The 13,627-nt window shown below is 42.2% G+C and overlaps 1 protein-coding gene and 1 long non-coding RNA gene across 16 annotated transcripts in view; one reads left to right on the forward strand and one right to left on the reverse strand.

Moving 5' to 3' along the window:
- Positions 1-1,345: 1,345 nt before the first annotated feature.
- Positions 1,346-13,627, reverse strand: part of LOC113656989 (colony stimulating factor 2 receptor subunit beta) — a 12,753-nt gene continuing 471 nt past the window's right edge. Inside the window, exons 1-14 of one of the 15 annotated variants that reach the window (XM_027168481.2) lie at positions 11,989-12,115; positions 11,455-11,591; positions 10,295-10,409; positions 10,039-10,208; positions 8,866-8,969; positions 7,209-7,296; positions 6,829-6,964; positions 6,533-6,684; positions 6,138-6,268; positions 3,798-3,987; positions 3,533-3,629; positions 3,201-3,270; positions 2,360-2,457; positions 1,346-1,902 (exon numbers count right to left, since the gene is read on the reverse strand). In XM_027168481.2, coding sequence (XP_027024282.2) covers positions 1,650-1,902; positions 2,360-2,457; positions 3,201-3,270; positions 3,533-3,629; positions 3,798-3,987; positions 6,138-6,268; positions 6,533-6,684; positions 6,829-6,964; positions 7,209-7,296; positions 8,866-8,969; positions 10,039-10,208; positions 10,295-10,409; positions 11,455-11,569 — 1,719 coding nt within the window. In that variant the 5' untranslated portion in view covers positions 11,570-11,591; positions 11,989-12,115 and the 3' untranslated portion in view covers positions 1,346-1,649. Of the gene's footprint in view, positions 1,903-2,359; positions 2,458-3,200; positions 3,271-3,532; positions 3,630-3,797; positions 3,988-6,137; positions 6,269-6,532; positions 6,685-6,828; positions 6,965-7,208; positions 7,297-8,865; positions 8,970-9,955; positions 10,012-10,038; positions 10,209-10,294; positions 10,427-11,454; positions 11,592-11,988; positions 12,116-13,627 lie in introns of those variants that run through there. The other 14 variants (XM_027168480.2, XM_047815607.1, XM_027168479.2 and 11 more) reach the window with 14 other exon arrangements.
- LOC125144753 lies at positions 7,616-10,504 on the forward strand. Its single transcript, XR_007143207.1, has 2 exons — positions 7,616-7,755; positions 10,028-10,504. It is a non-coding gene; the product is annotated as an uncharacterized LOC125144753 (long non-coding RNA).

The following is a 13,627-nucleotide window of genomic DNA, read 5'->3' on the forward strand; positions in this document are numbered from 1 at the left end:
GACAAATAGAAAAAACAAAAAGTAGAAAGGTGGTGTTATGAATGAACACACACACACACACACACACACACACACACACACACACACACACACACACTTTCAGTCATAGGAGGTGACACACATTTGGCACAAGATCTGACTCCAGGTGTACAAACAAACACACATGAGATAAAGTTACACACTCTCTCTATATATGAGATAAAGTTACACTCTCTCTCTCTCTCTCTCTCTCTCTATATATATATATATATATATATATATATATATATATATATATATATATATATATATATATATATATATATCTGTCTCTCTCTTTCTGTCTGTCTCTCAGTCTCTCTCTCTCTTTCTCAGTCTCTCACCCCCCCCCCCGTCTCTCTGTCTGTCTCTCACTCCCCCCCCTCTCAGTCTCTTTCTTCAGAGTTTTCTGTCTCTCTGCTGTCTCTCTCACACACACAGGGTCTAAACACAGACACATGCAGGTCCACATACACTTACACACAATAGACATAAATGCAGGTTCACAAACACAAAAGAATGACTGACAGCTTGCAGTGATGCCTGACGAGGGCTTTCACTTGTGTGTGTTTTTGTTTGTACTGAATTATTAGAGATTTATATTCAGAGTCATTTCTAATTTGATGTGTATTTTCGACTAGTCACAGGTTTCATAGCTTTTAATCACGAACAATATCTTCGCTGTTCGGCTCAGTGATAAATAACACGGTGTAATGCTGCTCTCTGGTGGACATCTATGTTAATGCGTTAATCATCTAACCTGCTAATTAGTTAGTAACACACACACACACACACACACACACACACACACACACACACACACACACACACACACACACACACACACACAGACACACACACACACTAAAACACAAACACAAAAGAAGTCGTTTGGCTACAGAAGAACTTTTTAGAAATGCTTTTGTTTTAGCAAATGATATATATATAAAGTAATATATAATTCAATGTCTGAATTAAAAAATAAAGACGTGATTCGTGATCCTGTTGAACTGAAGATTTATAAATTTGTTTTGGTCATTTAGAGTCATTTACAGCATGATTCCCTATGGACAAAGAGTCATTTAGATTGTGATTCTTTTTGTGAGTAGAATTATTTCGCAAATGATTCTGATTTGAACCAAAGAGTCATTTGGAGTATGATTCTTTTTGTGAGTTATTTAGCAAATTATTCTGATTCGAACAAAAGAGTCATTTAGATTGTGATTCTTTTTCGTGAAAGAGTTGTTTCGCCCATGATTCTGGTTTGAACCAAAGAGTCATTTATTTAACCAATGGTTATATTTGGCCAGGAGTCACTTAGTCGTAATCATGTAAATGTATTTATTTATTTACTTTTTGCCATCCAAACAGCATACACAGAGGAGAGAAATGCAGTGCATAAAAACAGCATCAATAATATCAATTTATTGGGTTGGGAGGGGTGTGTGTGTGTGTGTGGGGGGGGGGGGGTAACTTGGCCCCTGTTATCTGATTATTGCCCCATAGGGCCCTAGGTGTAGATAAACTTTTTTTTAAAACCTATAAGACTATACAACCTGTTATACAAAGAGGACTGGAAAGGTGATTATCATAAATCATTAAAAAGATGTCTTAATTCCAATAGCATCAAATTAAACACCCGAAGAGGAAGAAGAAGAAGAAGAAGAAGAAGAAGAAGAAGCAAGACTGGACACAGGATTCTGTTGGTATCCTTCTGAGCACGGCTGAAGTGTATTTTGAGAAGCAAACCTGCCATCGCACATTAAGGTTTCAAATCCCAGGTGTTCAGAACATGCTGGAAATGAAGGCCAGTGCCATATTCGTTGGTTTAGTCCATCACAATAAGCAGTGTGAAGTGTTGTGACGTCATCACATCCCCGATCACTGAGAGGAATAACATTAAATACTGTATTAACACTAATTACTCAAACATCATTTTAATTTAATTGTGAAACATATCAGTGTTAAGCTGTCTGATGTGTCCTTATAAACAAGGTGAAGGCCCTAAACGAACTGGGACACAGCCTTCTGTGACCTACTGCTACTTCCCGAACACAAGTTAAAGCGTCCATGAGGAACATTTTGTTTCTATCACAAACACACTATTGATTAAATGCACCATGACTTTCTGTGCTGTTTTTATCACTACTATTGAGAATATGACAAAAACATGGTTCTCTAAAATGTATAATTTTTTATTTAGGTAAAATGTATATATAAAAACTTTTATCAACAAAGGTCTGTTTTATTCAGCCGCCACCTAGTGGTCATTATTAGTAACTACAAATAATATAATCATGCATTGCATGATTATATTATTTGTAGTATACAGTTCACTCACATATTGTCAAGATTCAGCTGTAGGTTCTCCAGGACACACACCTGGCTCAAACACAGATCATCCTTCTCTGTGTAACTGAACAGCTCTTCAGGACGAACCTGGAGGAGCAAAGAGTGTTCAAACGGTTAGATTACTGCACACAAAGAGAATGATACAGTGCTGCTTTAGTCTACTAGTCTATCCAGATCTCAGCACCGCTTCAGTAAACTCTTCTTACACAGATCAGCTTCCAAAGCTTTCACACTAACCACAGCCTTCAGACAAACATCTCCACGACGTCCTATTGTTGGAGGTCTCGTTAATACGAAGCTGATAAATGTATATTTGTTTGATTGTTTGAGACGGCTGTATGCTATCCTACAACGAGATCATTAATATCTTAAGAAAACACGTTTTAAACATCTTTATCGCATTTGTATATTTCTACCCTTTTGTCTTGAGGGTGTGCAAACTTTTGCACTCTTAAGTGGAGAGTTTTTTTGTTTTTGAGTTGTCTTCTGTGATGAATGACTTTTATAACACTTATATATTTAATGTGGAAAAACAACTAAGAGAATGATGTGAGACATTTCATGGGTTTCTTATTGACAAATTTTCAAAATCACGATGTTCAGAAATATTCACACCCTTTATATATTACAATAATCAATAATCAATAGAAAAGCATTTGTTCTTAATAACAGCGTGCAAACAAGGTCTCCAAAAAAAATCTCAATTGGTTTCAGGTCAGAGTTCTGACTTGGACACTCCAGTCACCCCTAAACCACTGGTTGTCCACTTGTGTGTGTGTGTGTGTGTGTGTGTGTGTGTGTGTGTGTGTGTGTGTGTGTGTGTGTGTGACCTGGCAAACAGTGTCCACCAGTTTACTCCGAAAAGGGGAGGGAATAGATGCCTCCCACATGCTAAGCCTCCTGACAGAGAGAGAGAGAGAGAGAGAGAGAGAGAGAGAGAGAGAGAGAGAGAGAGAGAGAGAGAGAGAGAGAGAACAACAAGAATTAGGGAGAGAAATAGAAAGCAGGATACAAAGACAGAGTGACAGAGTGTGAGAGATGGATCATGAGAGACAGATGTAAAAAAAGACAGAGAGATACAGACTGTGTGTCCTGTAAAATTGTTTGAATTACATATTCACACAATTGATCGATGGAGAGAGAGGGAGAGAGAGAGTGTCACCTGCGAAATGCATGTGAAATGAAGTACATAAGTATGAGGGCCGCAGTCACACTCACTGACAAGAGGAAATACATCCAGACTGGAGCTGAAACTGGAGCTACACACACACACACACACACACACACACACACACACACACACACACACACACACACACACACACACACACACACACACACACACACACATCACATATAAATATATAAAATATACTACATGCATCTACAGTGTGTGTGTGTGTGTGTGTGTGCGTGTGTGAACTCACCTGACCGTGTGGTCCAGTAAACAGGTTTGGTCCAGTCTGAAGGATAGCCAGCATACCGTGTCTCTCGAACCCTCCGTGGACTCACGCTACAGCGCACCTGAGCAAGGTAAGTGGTGGAAGAACGCAGTAGACTTTCAGCCATGACACACACACTCACACCTGTAGGGAGGCTGAGAGTCTCTGCTGACTCCTGTGGAGAGAAACACGGGGAATCAAATGAAACTGGAAATGCTGAAATACAATCGAGATCTGAAATAAATAAATAAATAAATAAAAGTTCCCTTAACTGGGTTTAGCCATAGATCTGACGTTTACCTGGATGCTTTTCACCTGATGCTAAAATGCACTTATATTCATTTAGAATCATATCTGAAGGTTTCTGATACACTGAGATTTCTGACAGTTTTGATTGATTTACATTGTCAATATAAATAAGTGAACAACTCCATGTTACCTGGCTAGGCTAATTTCATCTGTAGCTTAGCCTAGCAACAATTACAGTTAGCAGCTGACACAGTTAGCACACACACAGGCACAGACACATGCACACACACAGACACATACATACACTCGCACACAAACAGGCACAGACAAATGCACACACACACACACAAACAGGCACAGACACACGCACACACACACACACACAAACAGGCACAGACACAGACACACGTGCGCGCACACACACACACACACACACACACACACACACACAAACAGGCACAGACACATGCACACACACACAAACAGGCACAGACACACGCGCACACACACACACAGACACAGACACACGCGTGCGCACACACACACACACAAACAGGCACAGACACATGCACACACTCACACACAAACAAACAGGCACAGACACATGCACACACTCACACACACAAACAGGCACAGACACATGCACACACTCACACACAAACAAACAGGCACAGACACATGCACACACTCACACACACAAACAGGCACAGACACATGCACACACACACACACAGGCACAGACACATGCACACACTCACACACAAACAGGCACAGACACATGCACACACACACACACACACACATGCACACACACACACACACACACATGCACACACACACACACACATGCACACAGTCACACGCACACATGCACACACACACACAAACAGGCACAGACACGTGCACACAGTCACACGGACACACAGGCACAGACACATGCACACAGTCACACGCGCACACACACAGGCACAGACACATGCACACATACACGCACACACACACACCCACACAAACAGGCACAAACACATGCACACATACACGCACACACACACACCCACACAAACAGGCACAAACACATGCACACACTCACACACCCACACAAACAGGCACAAACACATGCACACACTCACACACCCACACAAACAGGCACAAACACATGCACACACTCACACACCCACACAAACAGGCACAAACACATGCACACACTCACACACCCACACAAACAGGCACAGACACATGCACACACACACACACACACACACACACACACACACACACACACACACACACACACACGCACGCACGCACGCACGCACACACACGCACGCACACACACGCACGCACACACACGCACGCACACACACGCACACAGACACACGCACACAGACACACGCACACAGACGCACGCACACAGACAGACGCACGCACACAGACAGACGCACGCACACAGACAGACGCACGCACACAGACACACGCACAAACACACATACACGCACACACGCACACCCACACAAACAGGCACAGACACATGCACACACTCACACACCCACACAAACAGGCACAGACACATGCACACACACACACACATGCACACAGACACACGCACACACAGACACACGCACACACAGACACACGCGCGCGCACACAGACGTGCGCGCACACAGACACGCGCGCACACAGACACGCGCGCACACAGACACGCGCGCACACAGACACGCGCGCACACAGACACGCGCGCACACAGACACACGCGCACACAGACACACGCGCACACAGACACACGCGCACACAGACACACGCGCACACAGACACACGCGCACACAGACACACGCGCACACAGACACACGCGCACACAGACACACGCGCACACAGACACACGCGCACACAGACACACGCGCACACAGACACACGCGCACACAGACACACGCGCACACAGACACACGCGCACAGACACACGCGCGCACAGACACACGCGCGCACAGACACACGCGCACAGACACACGCGCACAGACACACGCGCACAGACACACGCACACGCACAAACAGGCACAGACACATGCACACACACACACTCACAGGTGAGGTGCTGCTCCAATATCTGAACTCAGAGCTTATTGGGACAGTTCGATATTTAGGAAGAGTCCAGTTCAGGACCCAGTCGTCTCCGATCAACTCAACACGCATGTCCACTGGAGCTGCAGGTTCAACTACCAAACACACACACACACACACACACACACACACACACACACACACACACACACACACACAGAAGTGAGGGAGTTTAATAAAAAACTCATCAGTGAAATTTCAGTTCTCTGTAAAAACAACCATCACCTGAATTCACCAAGTGAGGGAAGATATTTTAGGTGTTCATCGTTATAGACCGCTTCAGTTCCACAGACTCTATACACACTTTTTTGTGTAGTTTTTACTTTAATTTGTTTAACACTTCTTTGAAAACTACATACTGTTTTTGTGTGACTGGAAGACTTTGGTCCTTGGGTGTGAATGAAGAGAGAGCAGCAGTGTTTCAGCATCAGGGACAGAGAAAGAGCAGGAGAAATTCACGATAGCATCATCATCATCATCGGCATCGAATTCTGTGCAACACAACTCAGAGCTGAGGCAGAGAGAGAGAGAGAGAGAGAGAGAGAGAGGGAGACGGGTTAAACATCTTACATTAAAAAAACATACTTTCACACACACACACACACACACACACACACACACACACACACACACACACACACACACACACACTTACGTTGCATTAAGATGTGTGCGATAGGACAGGTTGTAGACAACGTACTGTACCAGTTCTCTCTTCATCTGCCACTTGCACTTCACCTCATGCTCTGTGTCATACACACACTGCAGGTTAAAAGGGCCAGGGAGGGAACCTAACACACACAAACAAACACACACACAAACACACACACAAACACACACACAAACACACACACACACACACACACACACACACACACACACACACACACACACACACACACACACACACAAATACACACAAATACACACACACGCTTTTACAAATACTCTGGTTGAAGTAAGTTGGCAGAAATTCAATGGTAGCAGGAGGCTTTTGTTTATTTGCAGCATTGCTTAAAAACCATAAAAGCTTACCTGAAAAACTTGTGACATTCAGTCCTTCTGTTCTTTTGTTCTGCTTCATGGTCAGACTCATCCTGTCCTCCTCTCTCAGTTCACCAAGCTGAAAAGTCATCATTCACACGGAACAAATACGCCGCAAACTTTCAATTAGCTGATTGAATCTGCACCTTTTAAAACCTCGGACTCCATTTCCCATGATTCCTAGCCAGACAACCAACTCATCATCTGCCACTTGCACTCCTAATAATAACATTAGGTCATATCTCACGTCACGTCCAGAACGTCCAGAAATTCCCTAATTTTCATAACATAATATCATGAAGTGCAATTTATAGATCTAGAGGGAAGGAAGAGGAGCGGAGATGTGAAAGCGGAAGTCAGGAGGTTTCGTGTGTCACTCTGACACTGAAAAGGCCATGTGACCGTTTGTGTGAGATTAGGGTCAACAGTGTGCTAAGCTAGCAGAGTTATTCATATCACGCTTTCTAAAAGGTTTCTGTGGTAAAATTTTACCTCAGTGCCCTTCAGCATGATTCGACACCATTTCACAGTCACAGAAGTAAGTCACATTCTTTGTCAATATATAATTATGTCCTTTCATGTGACAACACTGACGAAATGACACTACAGTGTAAACAGGGCTGTCGAGTGTCACGCATTTGGGTCTTTTCTCCCGCTCTCCTTCCACACATCGTATTTCTCACACAGAAAAACTTTTTGACTATTTATCATATATTTAATAAGCCGCAGCACCCAAAACGTATCAGTCCGCACCGCTGTCTCTATGGAAACGGGCAGGAATCAAGCGCGGCTCCCCTGGAGTTCTTAGTCGAGCCTGACACTTATCAGCCAATCAAAACAAAGAGGCTACACAATAGCCAATCAGCTAATAACACTATTGTATCTGGGTAAGATTTAACGCAACAACCAAAGAAAAAAAAACATTCATTAGCGAGGGTATTTTCGATGGTCGGTTTGAACAAAACCTCAACAGGAAACACTTTGTCTCTGGACGGGACATTGTCCTCAATCATGACCCTAAAAATGTCTGGGCTTGTGTTGAACTGTTTTAAATGGGAGCAACATTACAAATGATAAAGGAGTCTAAAAAGGCAACAAACACTTACAATAAACACCTCCAGTCATAATTTCTCTCTCACACACACACACACACACACACACACACACAAATAATACATGGGAACTAAACAAATACTTTGTATCTGGTTAAATTGCGGTCGGTGATCCTTACTCCCCCATTGTTTTATTTATTTACTTATTTAAAGAATACGCTTGCCTGTCTTTAAAACTTGAGAGCCCTGAGTGTAAAGTAGTGTGTGTTCAGCTTGTAAAACAGTATTAATTTGCTGTCTCCTCAAAAAAACTCAACACACAGCCATTAATGTCTAAACCACTGGCCACAAAAGTGTCCATCATTGCCTGCGTCATTTCTTCAGTGCGTGAGGGGTGTCTTCACTTCTGTCAGATACTGTAGATCCTTTAGCATGTTAGTTACCTATCAAGCTAAAAAAAAACACACACACCTAGTTGACTAGCTAAATAGTAAGTTACATATCCTCTTAAAAAACAGCTAACATTTTAACTGGCTAAACAACAAACACAACAATTTAACAGGAAGCTTGTTGCTAATACAGTAAGTAATACTCACAATTCTCATATGTGAAGCTCTCAGGTTAAAGGTCACGGACTGAGCCACTTCTGGCGAGGAGGTTTCAGAGACGAGCTGAACGTTCCAGTCTGCTGTGATGTTTCCTACATCATAAAGCAGTTTAATTCTTCTAGTTTTGGACTTAAGCCATCAAGCTAGTGTTGTTTACAAATAAAGAAGCACCAAGTTTCACTACGTGATGCTACGTCACATGCTAAGTAGCTAGTTTATTTTGCTAATAAGGCAGCTAACACTAGACTGACTACTGTATACAAAGTAAGCTAGGTAACATTAGCTTAGCTCTTCTTTTGTTTATTTTACTCTAACTCAAATAAAAGGAAATGTATTTTATTATTAAACGGAAGCTGATTGTGATGTCACATGATCCCAGTTTAAACTTTGCTGATTTTCAGCTAACTAAAGGCCAAAATCTGGACCTTACAGTACCACTGGTTTATTAGCATACATATCATCTGTATGGACTGTACAGACCCACACAAAACACACACACATCAAACTGTTTACATGCTGTTGCACACTTTTTTTGCTCTTTGTCCAACATTTCAGCTGTTTTGCACATATTGTACAATTATTTCAGTTATTTGCTGTTTTTTTGCACAATTCTATAGATTATCTCCAGGAACTGCTGCTAAGAAACTGTGTTCATTCTAATGTTACTGCACGAAATATTGTTTGAACATTCAGTACTCACATACAGTATTTACACCGGTCGGCCAGCGCTGTTTCTGTTTATTGTCTTTTCTGTATTGTATTTTTTGTACTTTTTGGATTGTCTTGTAACATTTTGTCTACACTGGCTTATGTCCTGCTTTGTTTTGTCCTGCACTGTTTGCACCAGGATGCATAGTTGCTCTTTATGTGGCTAAGACTACTTACAAGTCCTTAGCCCTGTCTTTGTTTTATGTAGCACCTTGATCCTGGAGAAACGGTGTCTCATTTTGCTATGTACTGCGACAGCTATATATGGTTGAAATGACAATAAAAGCTTCTTGACTTGATGCTTCTACTAAATAACCAAACTAAATACACCACAATTATTTATTGTAACATTAACAAAATAAAAACCAACCATACAGCTGTGGATATTAGGCTAATATACCAGGCTAGTGTCATGGCCCATGTTGGTGTGTTGGTGTTGCAGCGTATACTGACCGTATTGTGTGAGCTTCGTGGTTCCTGAAAGGACCCGAGCGTGCGGCGTGAAGAAGAAGAAGACGTCATCAAAGCCAATGGCGAACAACGAAGTGTTGTATCGACACTGTGATCGCTGCAGTCCAGATGCATTCTGGGCCGTCAGAGTACCGGGGACGCAAGCCGACGCTCTGATCGACACAAATCCGTTTCCTCATGACGGCATTCAAAAAACTTCAGACCAGAAGTGCACTCTCAGGATGTATCGTGTTCTCACCTGCGCTCATCCGGGTCCAGGTGGAGAAGAGGAAGATCGGCAACTCCTGTCCAGCTACAGCGAATGTGCGTCATGTAGTCGTTCCGACATTCCAAGGAATCCAAAGCAGGAGATTCTGGAGAAAACCGCACAAATTCACAAATGATCAGATGAAACCATCGTAAACAAGTGATATCGAAATATAATAAAGCTGTGGTGTTAATCCAATAAGATTCTTTTGTCTAGATTTGTTATCCAATAAGATTAACACCATCGATTTTGCGATTAAACAAGTAAGAGGCATTGCATCGAGATTAAATTTGTGCCAGTAAATCCTTGGGATTAACATAGTGAAATTTAATCAGTGAAATTATACTAGTAGGTTTAAAGCAGCAAATTTAAACCAGTGGGATTAAGGGGAGATTAAATCAGTGAGATTAAACCAGTGGGATTAAAGGGAGATTAAACCAGTGAGATTAAACCAGTGGGATTAAGGGGAGATTAAACCAGTGAGATTAAACCAGTGAGATTAAGGGGAGATTAAATCAGTGAGATTAAACCAGTGGGATTAAACCAGTGGGTTTAAGGGGAGATTAAATCAGTGAGATTAAACCAGTGGGATTAAGGGGAGATTAAATTAGTGAGATTAAACCAGTGGGATTAAGGGGAGATTAAACCAGTGAGATTAAACCAGTGGGATTAAGGAAAGATTAAATCAGTGAGATTAAACCAGTGGGATTAAGGGGAGATTAAATCAGTGAGATTAAACCAGTGGCATTAAACCAGTGGGATTAAGGGGAGATTAAATCAGTGAGATTAAACCAGTGGGATTAAGGGGAGATTAAACCAGTGAGATTAAACCAGTGAGATTAAGGGGAGATTAAATCAATGAGATTAAACCAGTGGGTGAGATTAGTGACATTTATTCTGCAGTTTTACACCAGAGGCAGATTTGTATTGTATTTTTAAGCGCTGAAGATACCCCAAACATCCCCATGGTGACTTTGAACAGGTAGTATATTAAAGAGAAAGAGTGTTAAACTTCTTTTTTAAAGTCTTTTATGGATTTTTTTCCCTCAAGTCTCGCTACGGACGTCTCCTTATTCCCCCAGCTCTTCAGCTGCTATTAAAAACTGTCACCATTCGTGAAAGATTGCGTTTGGGATGTGAATAGCTCTCACCTGCGGCAGACGGGCCGAGATTTGGACACGCTGTGGTGCCGTGAGTCGGGGGAAAACTCGAACACCAGACCCAGAGGAAGACCGCTGACGCTGGGGACAGAATGTGGGTCTTCATGACCTCTGGTGGATCAAGTGAACTGGATTAAGTGAATATAAGAAGAATGTACACTTTTACTGATGGACACTTTTACCCTCAGTGACCTAAATTCTGTCTTTAACATCGAACACTTTTAATATTATTCACGAGAGAAACGTCTGGCTTCATTTGCGATCCATCACTGGAGAGGCGTTAAAAGGAATTAGTTGGAGTTTAGTTGTTAGATGTTTTATTTACCCTGGATAAAAAATTACTTCAAATAATTCAAATGAATGTATTTTTTTAATCCTGATTTTATTTGTATTTTATTTCGAGGCAAGAATCAATATAGCTTTTTAAAATGCAGTTTGAATCGAAGCACAAATCACAGTCGGAATAATAAATAGCAGCCTTTAAGAGATCTGCTAGGAATCGCAGCAGTGTGAGAAAAATCTTACCTTCAGATGTGAATGATCCAGAAAATGAAAGTTCTCAATTCATGCAGAAATATATAATCGTCACACACACACACACACACACACACACACACACACACACACACACACACACACACACACACACACACACACACACACACACACACACAAACACACACACACCCTTCACTGGTCATGTTGACACCAAATATTAAATGTTGCTGACTCACTTAAAAAAAAAATCCTTTTATTGAATGCTAATATGAGAAAGTCCGTAATGAAGTGTGAAGTGTGTTTAAAAATTAAAAATATTTCTTTACTAATAATAATTTATGGATTCATGGAACATTTTTTAGATAGATAGATAGATAGATAGATAGATAGATAGATAGATAGATAGATAGATAGATAGATAGATAGATAGATAGATAGATAGATAGATAGATAGATAGATAGATGTGTTCGCCTCAGACCTCCAGGGTTGGGGGTCCGATTCCCACCTCCGCCTTGTGTGTGTGGAGTTTGCATGTTCTCCCCGTGCCTCAGGGGTTTCCTCCGGGTACTCCGGTTTCCTCCCCCGGTCCAAAGACATGCATGGTAGGTTGATTGGCATCTCTGGAAAATTGTCCGTAGTGTGTGTGTGAGTGAATGAGAGTGTGTGTGTGCCCTGTGATGGGTTGGCACTCCGTCCAGGGTGTATCCTGCCTCGATGCCCGATGACGCCTGAGATAGGCACAGGCTCCCCGTGACCCAAGAAGTTCGGATAAGTGGGAGAACATGAATGAATGAATGAATGAATGAATGGTTCACTAGGTTACATACTTAAGATACCATGAGCCTAAAACTCTGTTCAGTTTTTTATATACACAATAAACAGGGAAAAGTGCTAGTTTTTCAAGTGTTTCATGAAGACAAATGTCTTCATCTGTCATTTGAAGATTGCCAGTGACTCAGACATCTAGATGAAGTTCATTCCACCAGCTCGGTGCCAGAACAGAGGAGAGTCTTGATGTATACATAGCTCTTACCCTGAGAGATGGCGGGACCAGTCATGCAGTGCTGTAGATCTGAGGGTGCGAGGTGCAGTGTGTGGACTGATGAGGGCTTTGAGGTAAGAGCTAGCAGGTCCATTTTTGACTTTGTAGGCAAGCATCAGTGTTTTGAATCTGATTCGTGCAGCTACCGGAATCCAGTGAAGGGATCGCAGCAGTGTGGTGGTGTGGAGAACTGAGGCATCTGTTGTTTTAAAACGCTCTCTCTTTATTTTGGTGATGGATGACAACTTATTTACAGAGAACGAGAGAGTCAGACGAGTCTATGTAGTTGTGGAAAATGTGTCCTCTACTTTATCTTTTCTCCTTTCTCTCTATAAATCACTCCATCATTTTTCTGTAACTGGTGTACAAACTGGTGGAACACCAAGTGAGACCTGATCCATAGGGCAGACAGGACAAATGGTGTGTTTATGCCATCACACAGATACATTCATTCATTCATTCAGTTTCTCCCATTTATCCGAACTTCTCGGGTCACGGGGAGCCTGTGCCTATCTCAGGCGTCATCGGGCATCGAGGCAGGATACACCCTGGATGGAGTGCCAACCCATCACAGGGCACACACACACTCTCATTCACTCACAACGGACAATTTTCCAGAGATG

This window comes from Tachysurus fulvidraco, chromosome 1, assembly GCF_022655615.1.
Source record: "Tachysurus fulvidraco isolate hzauxx_2018 chromosome 1, HZAU_PFXX_2.0, whole genome shotgun sequence".
Lineage (NCBI taxonomy): Eukaryota > Metazoa > Chordata > Actinopteri > Siluriformes > Bagridae > Tachysurus > Tachysurus fulvidraco.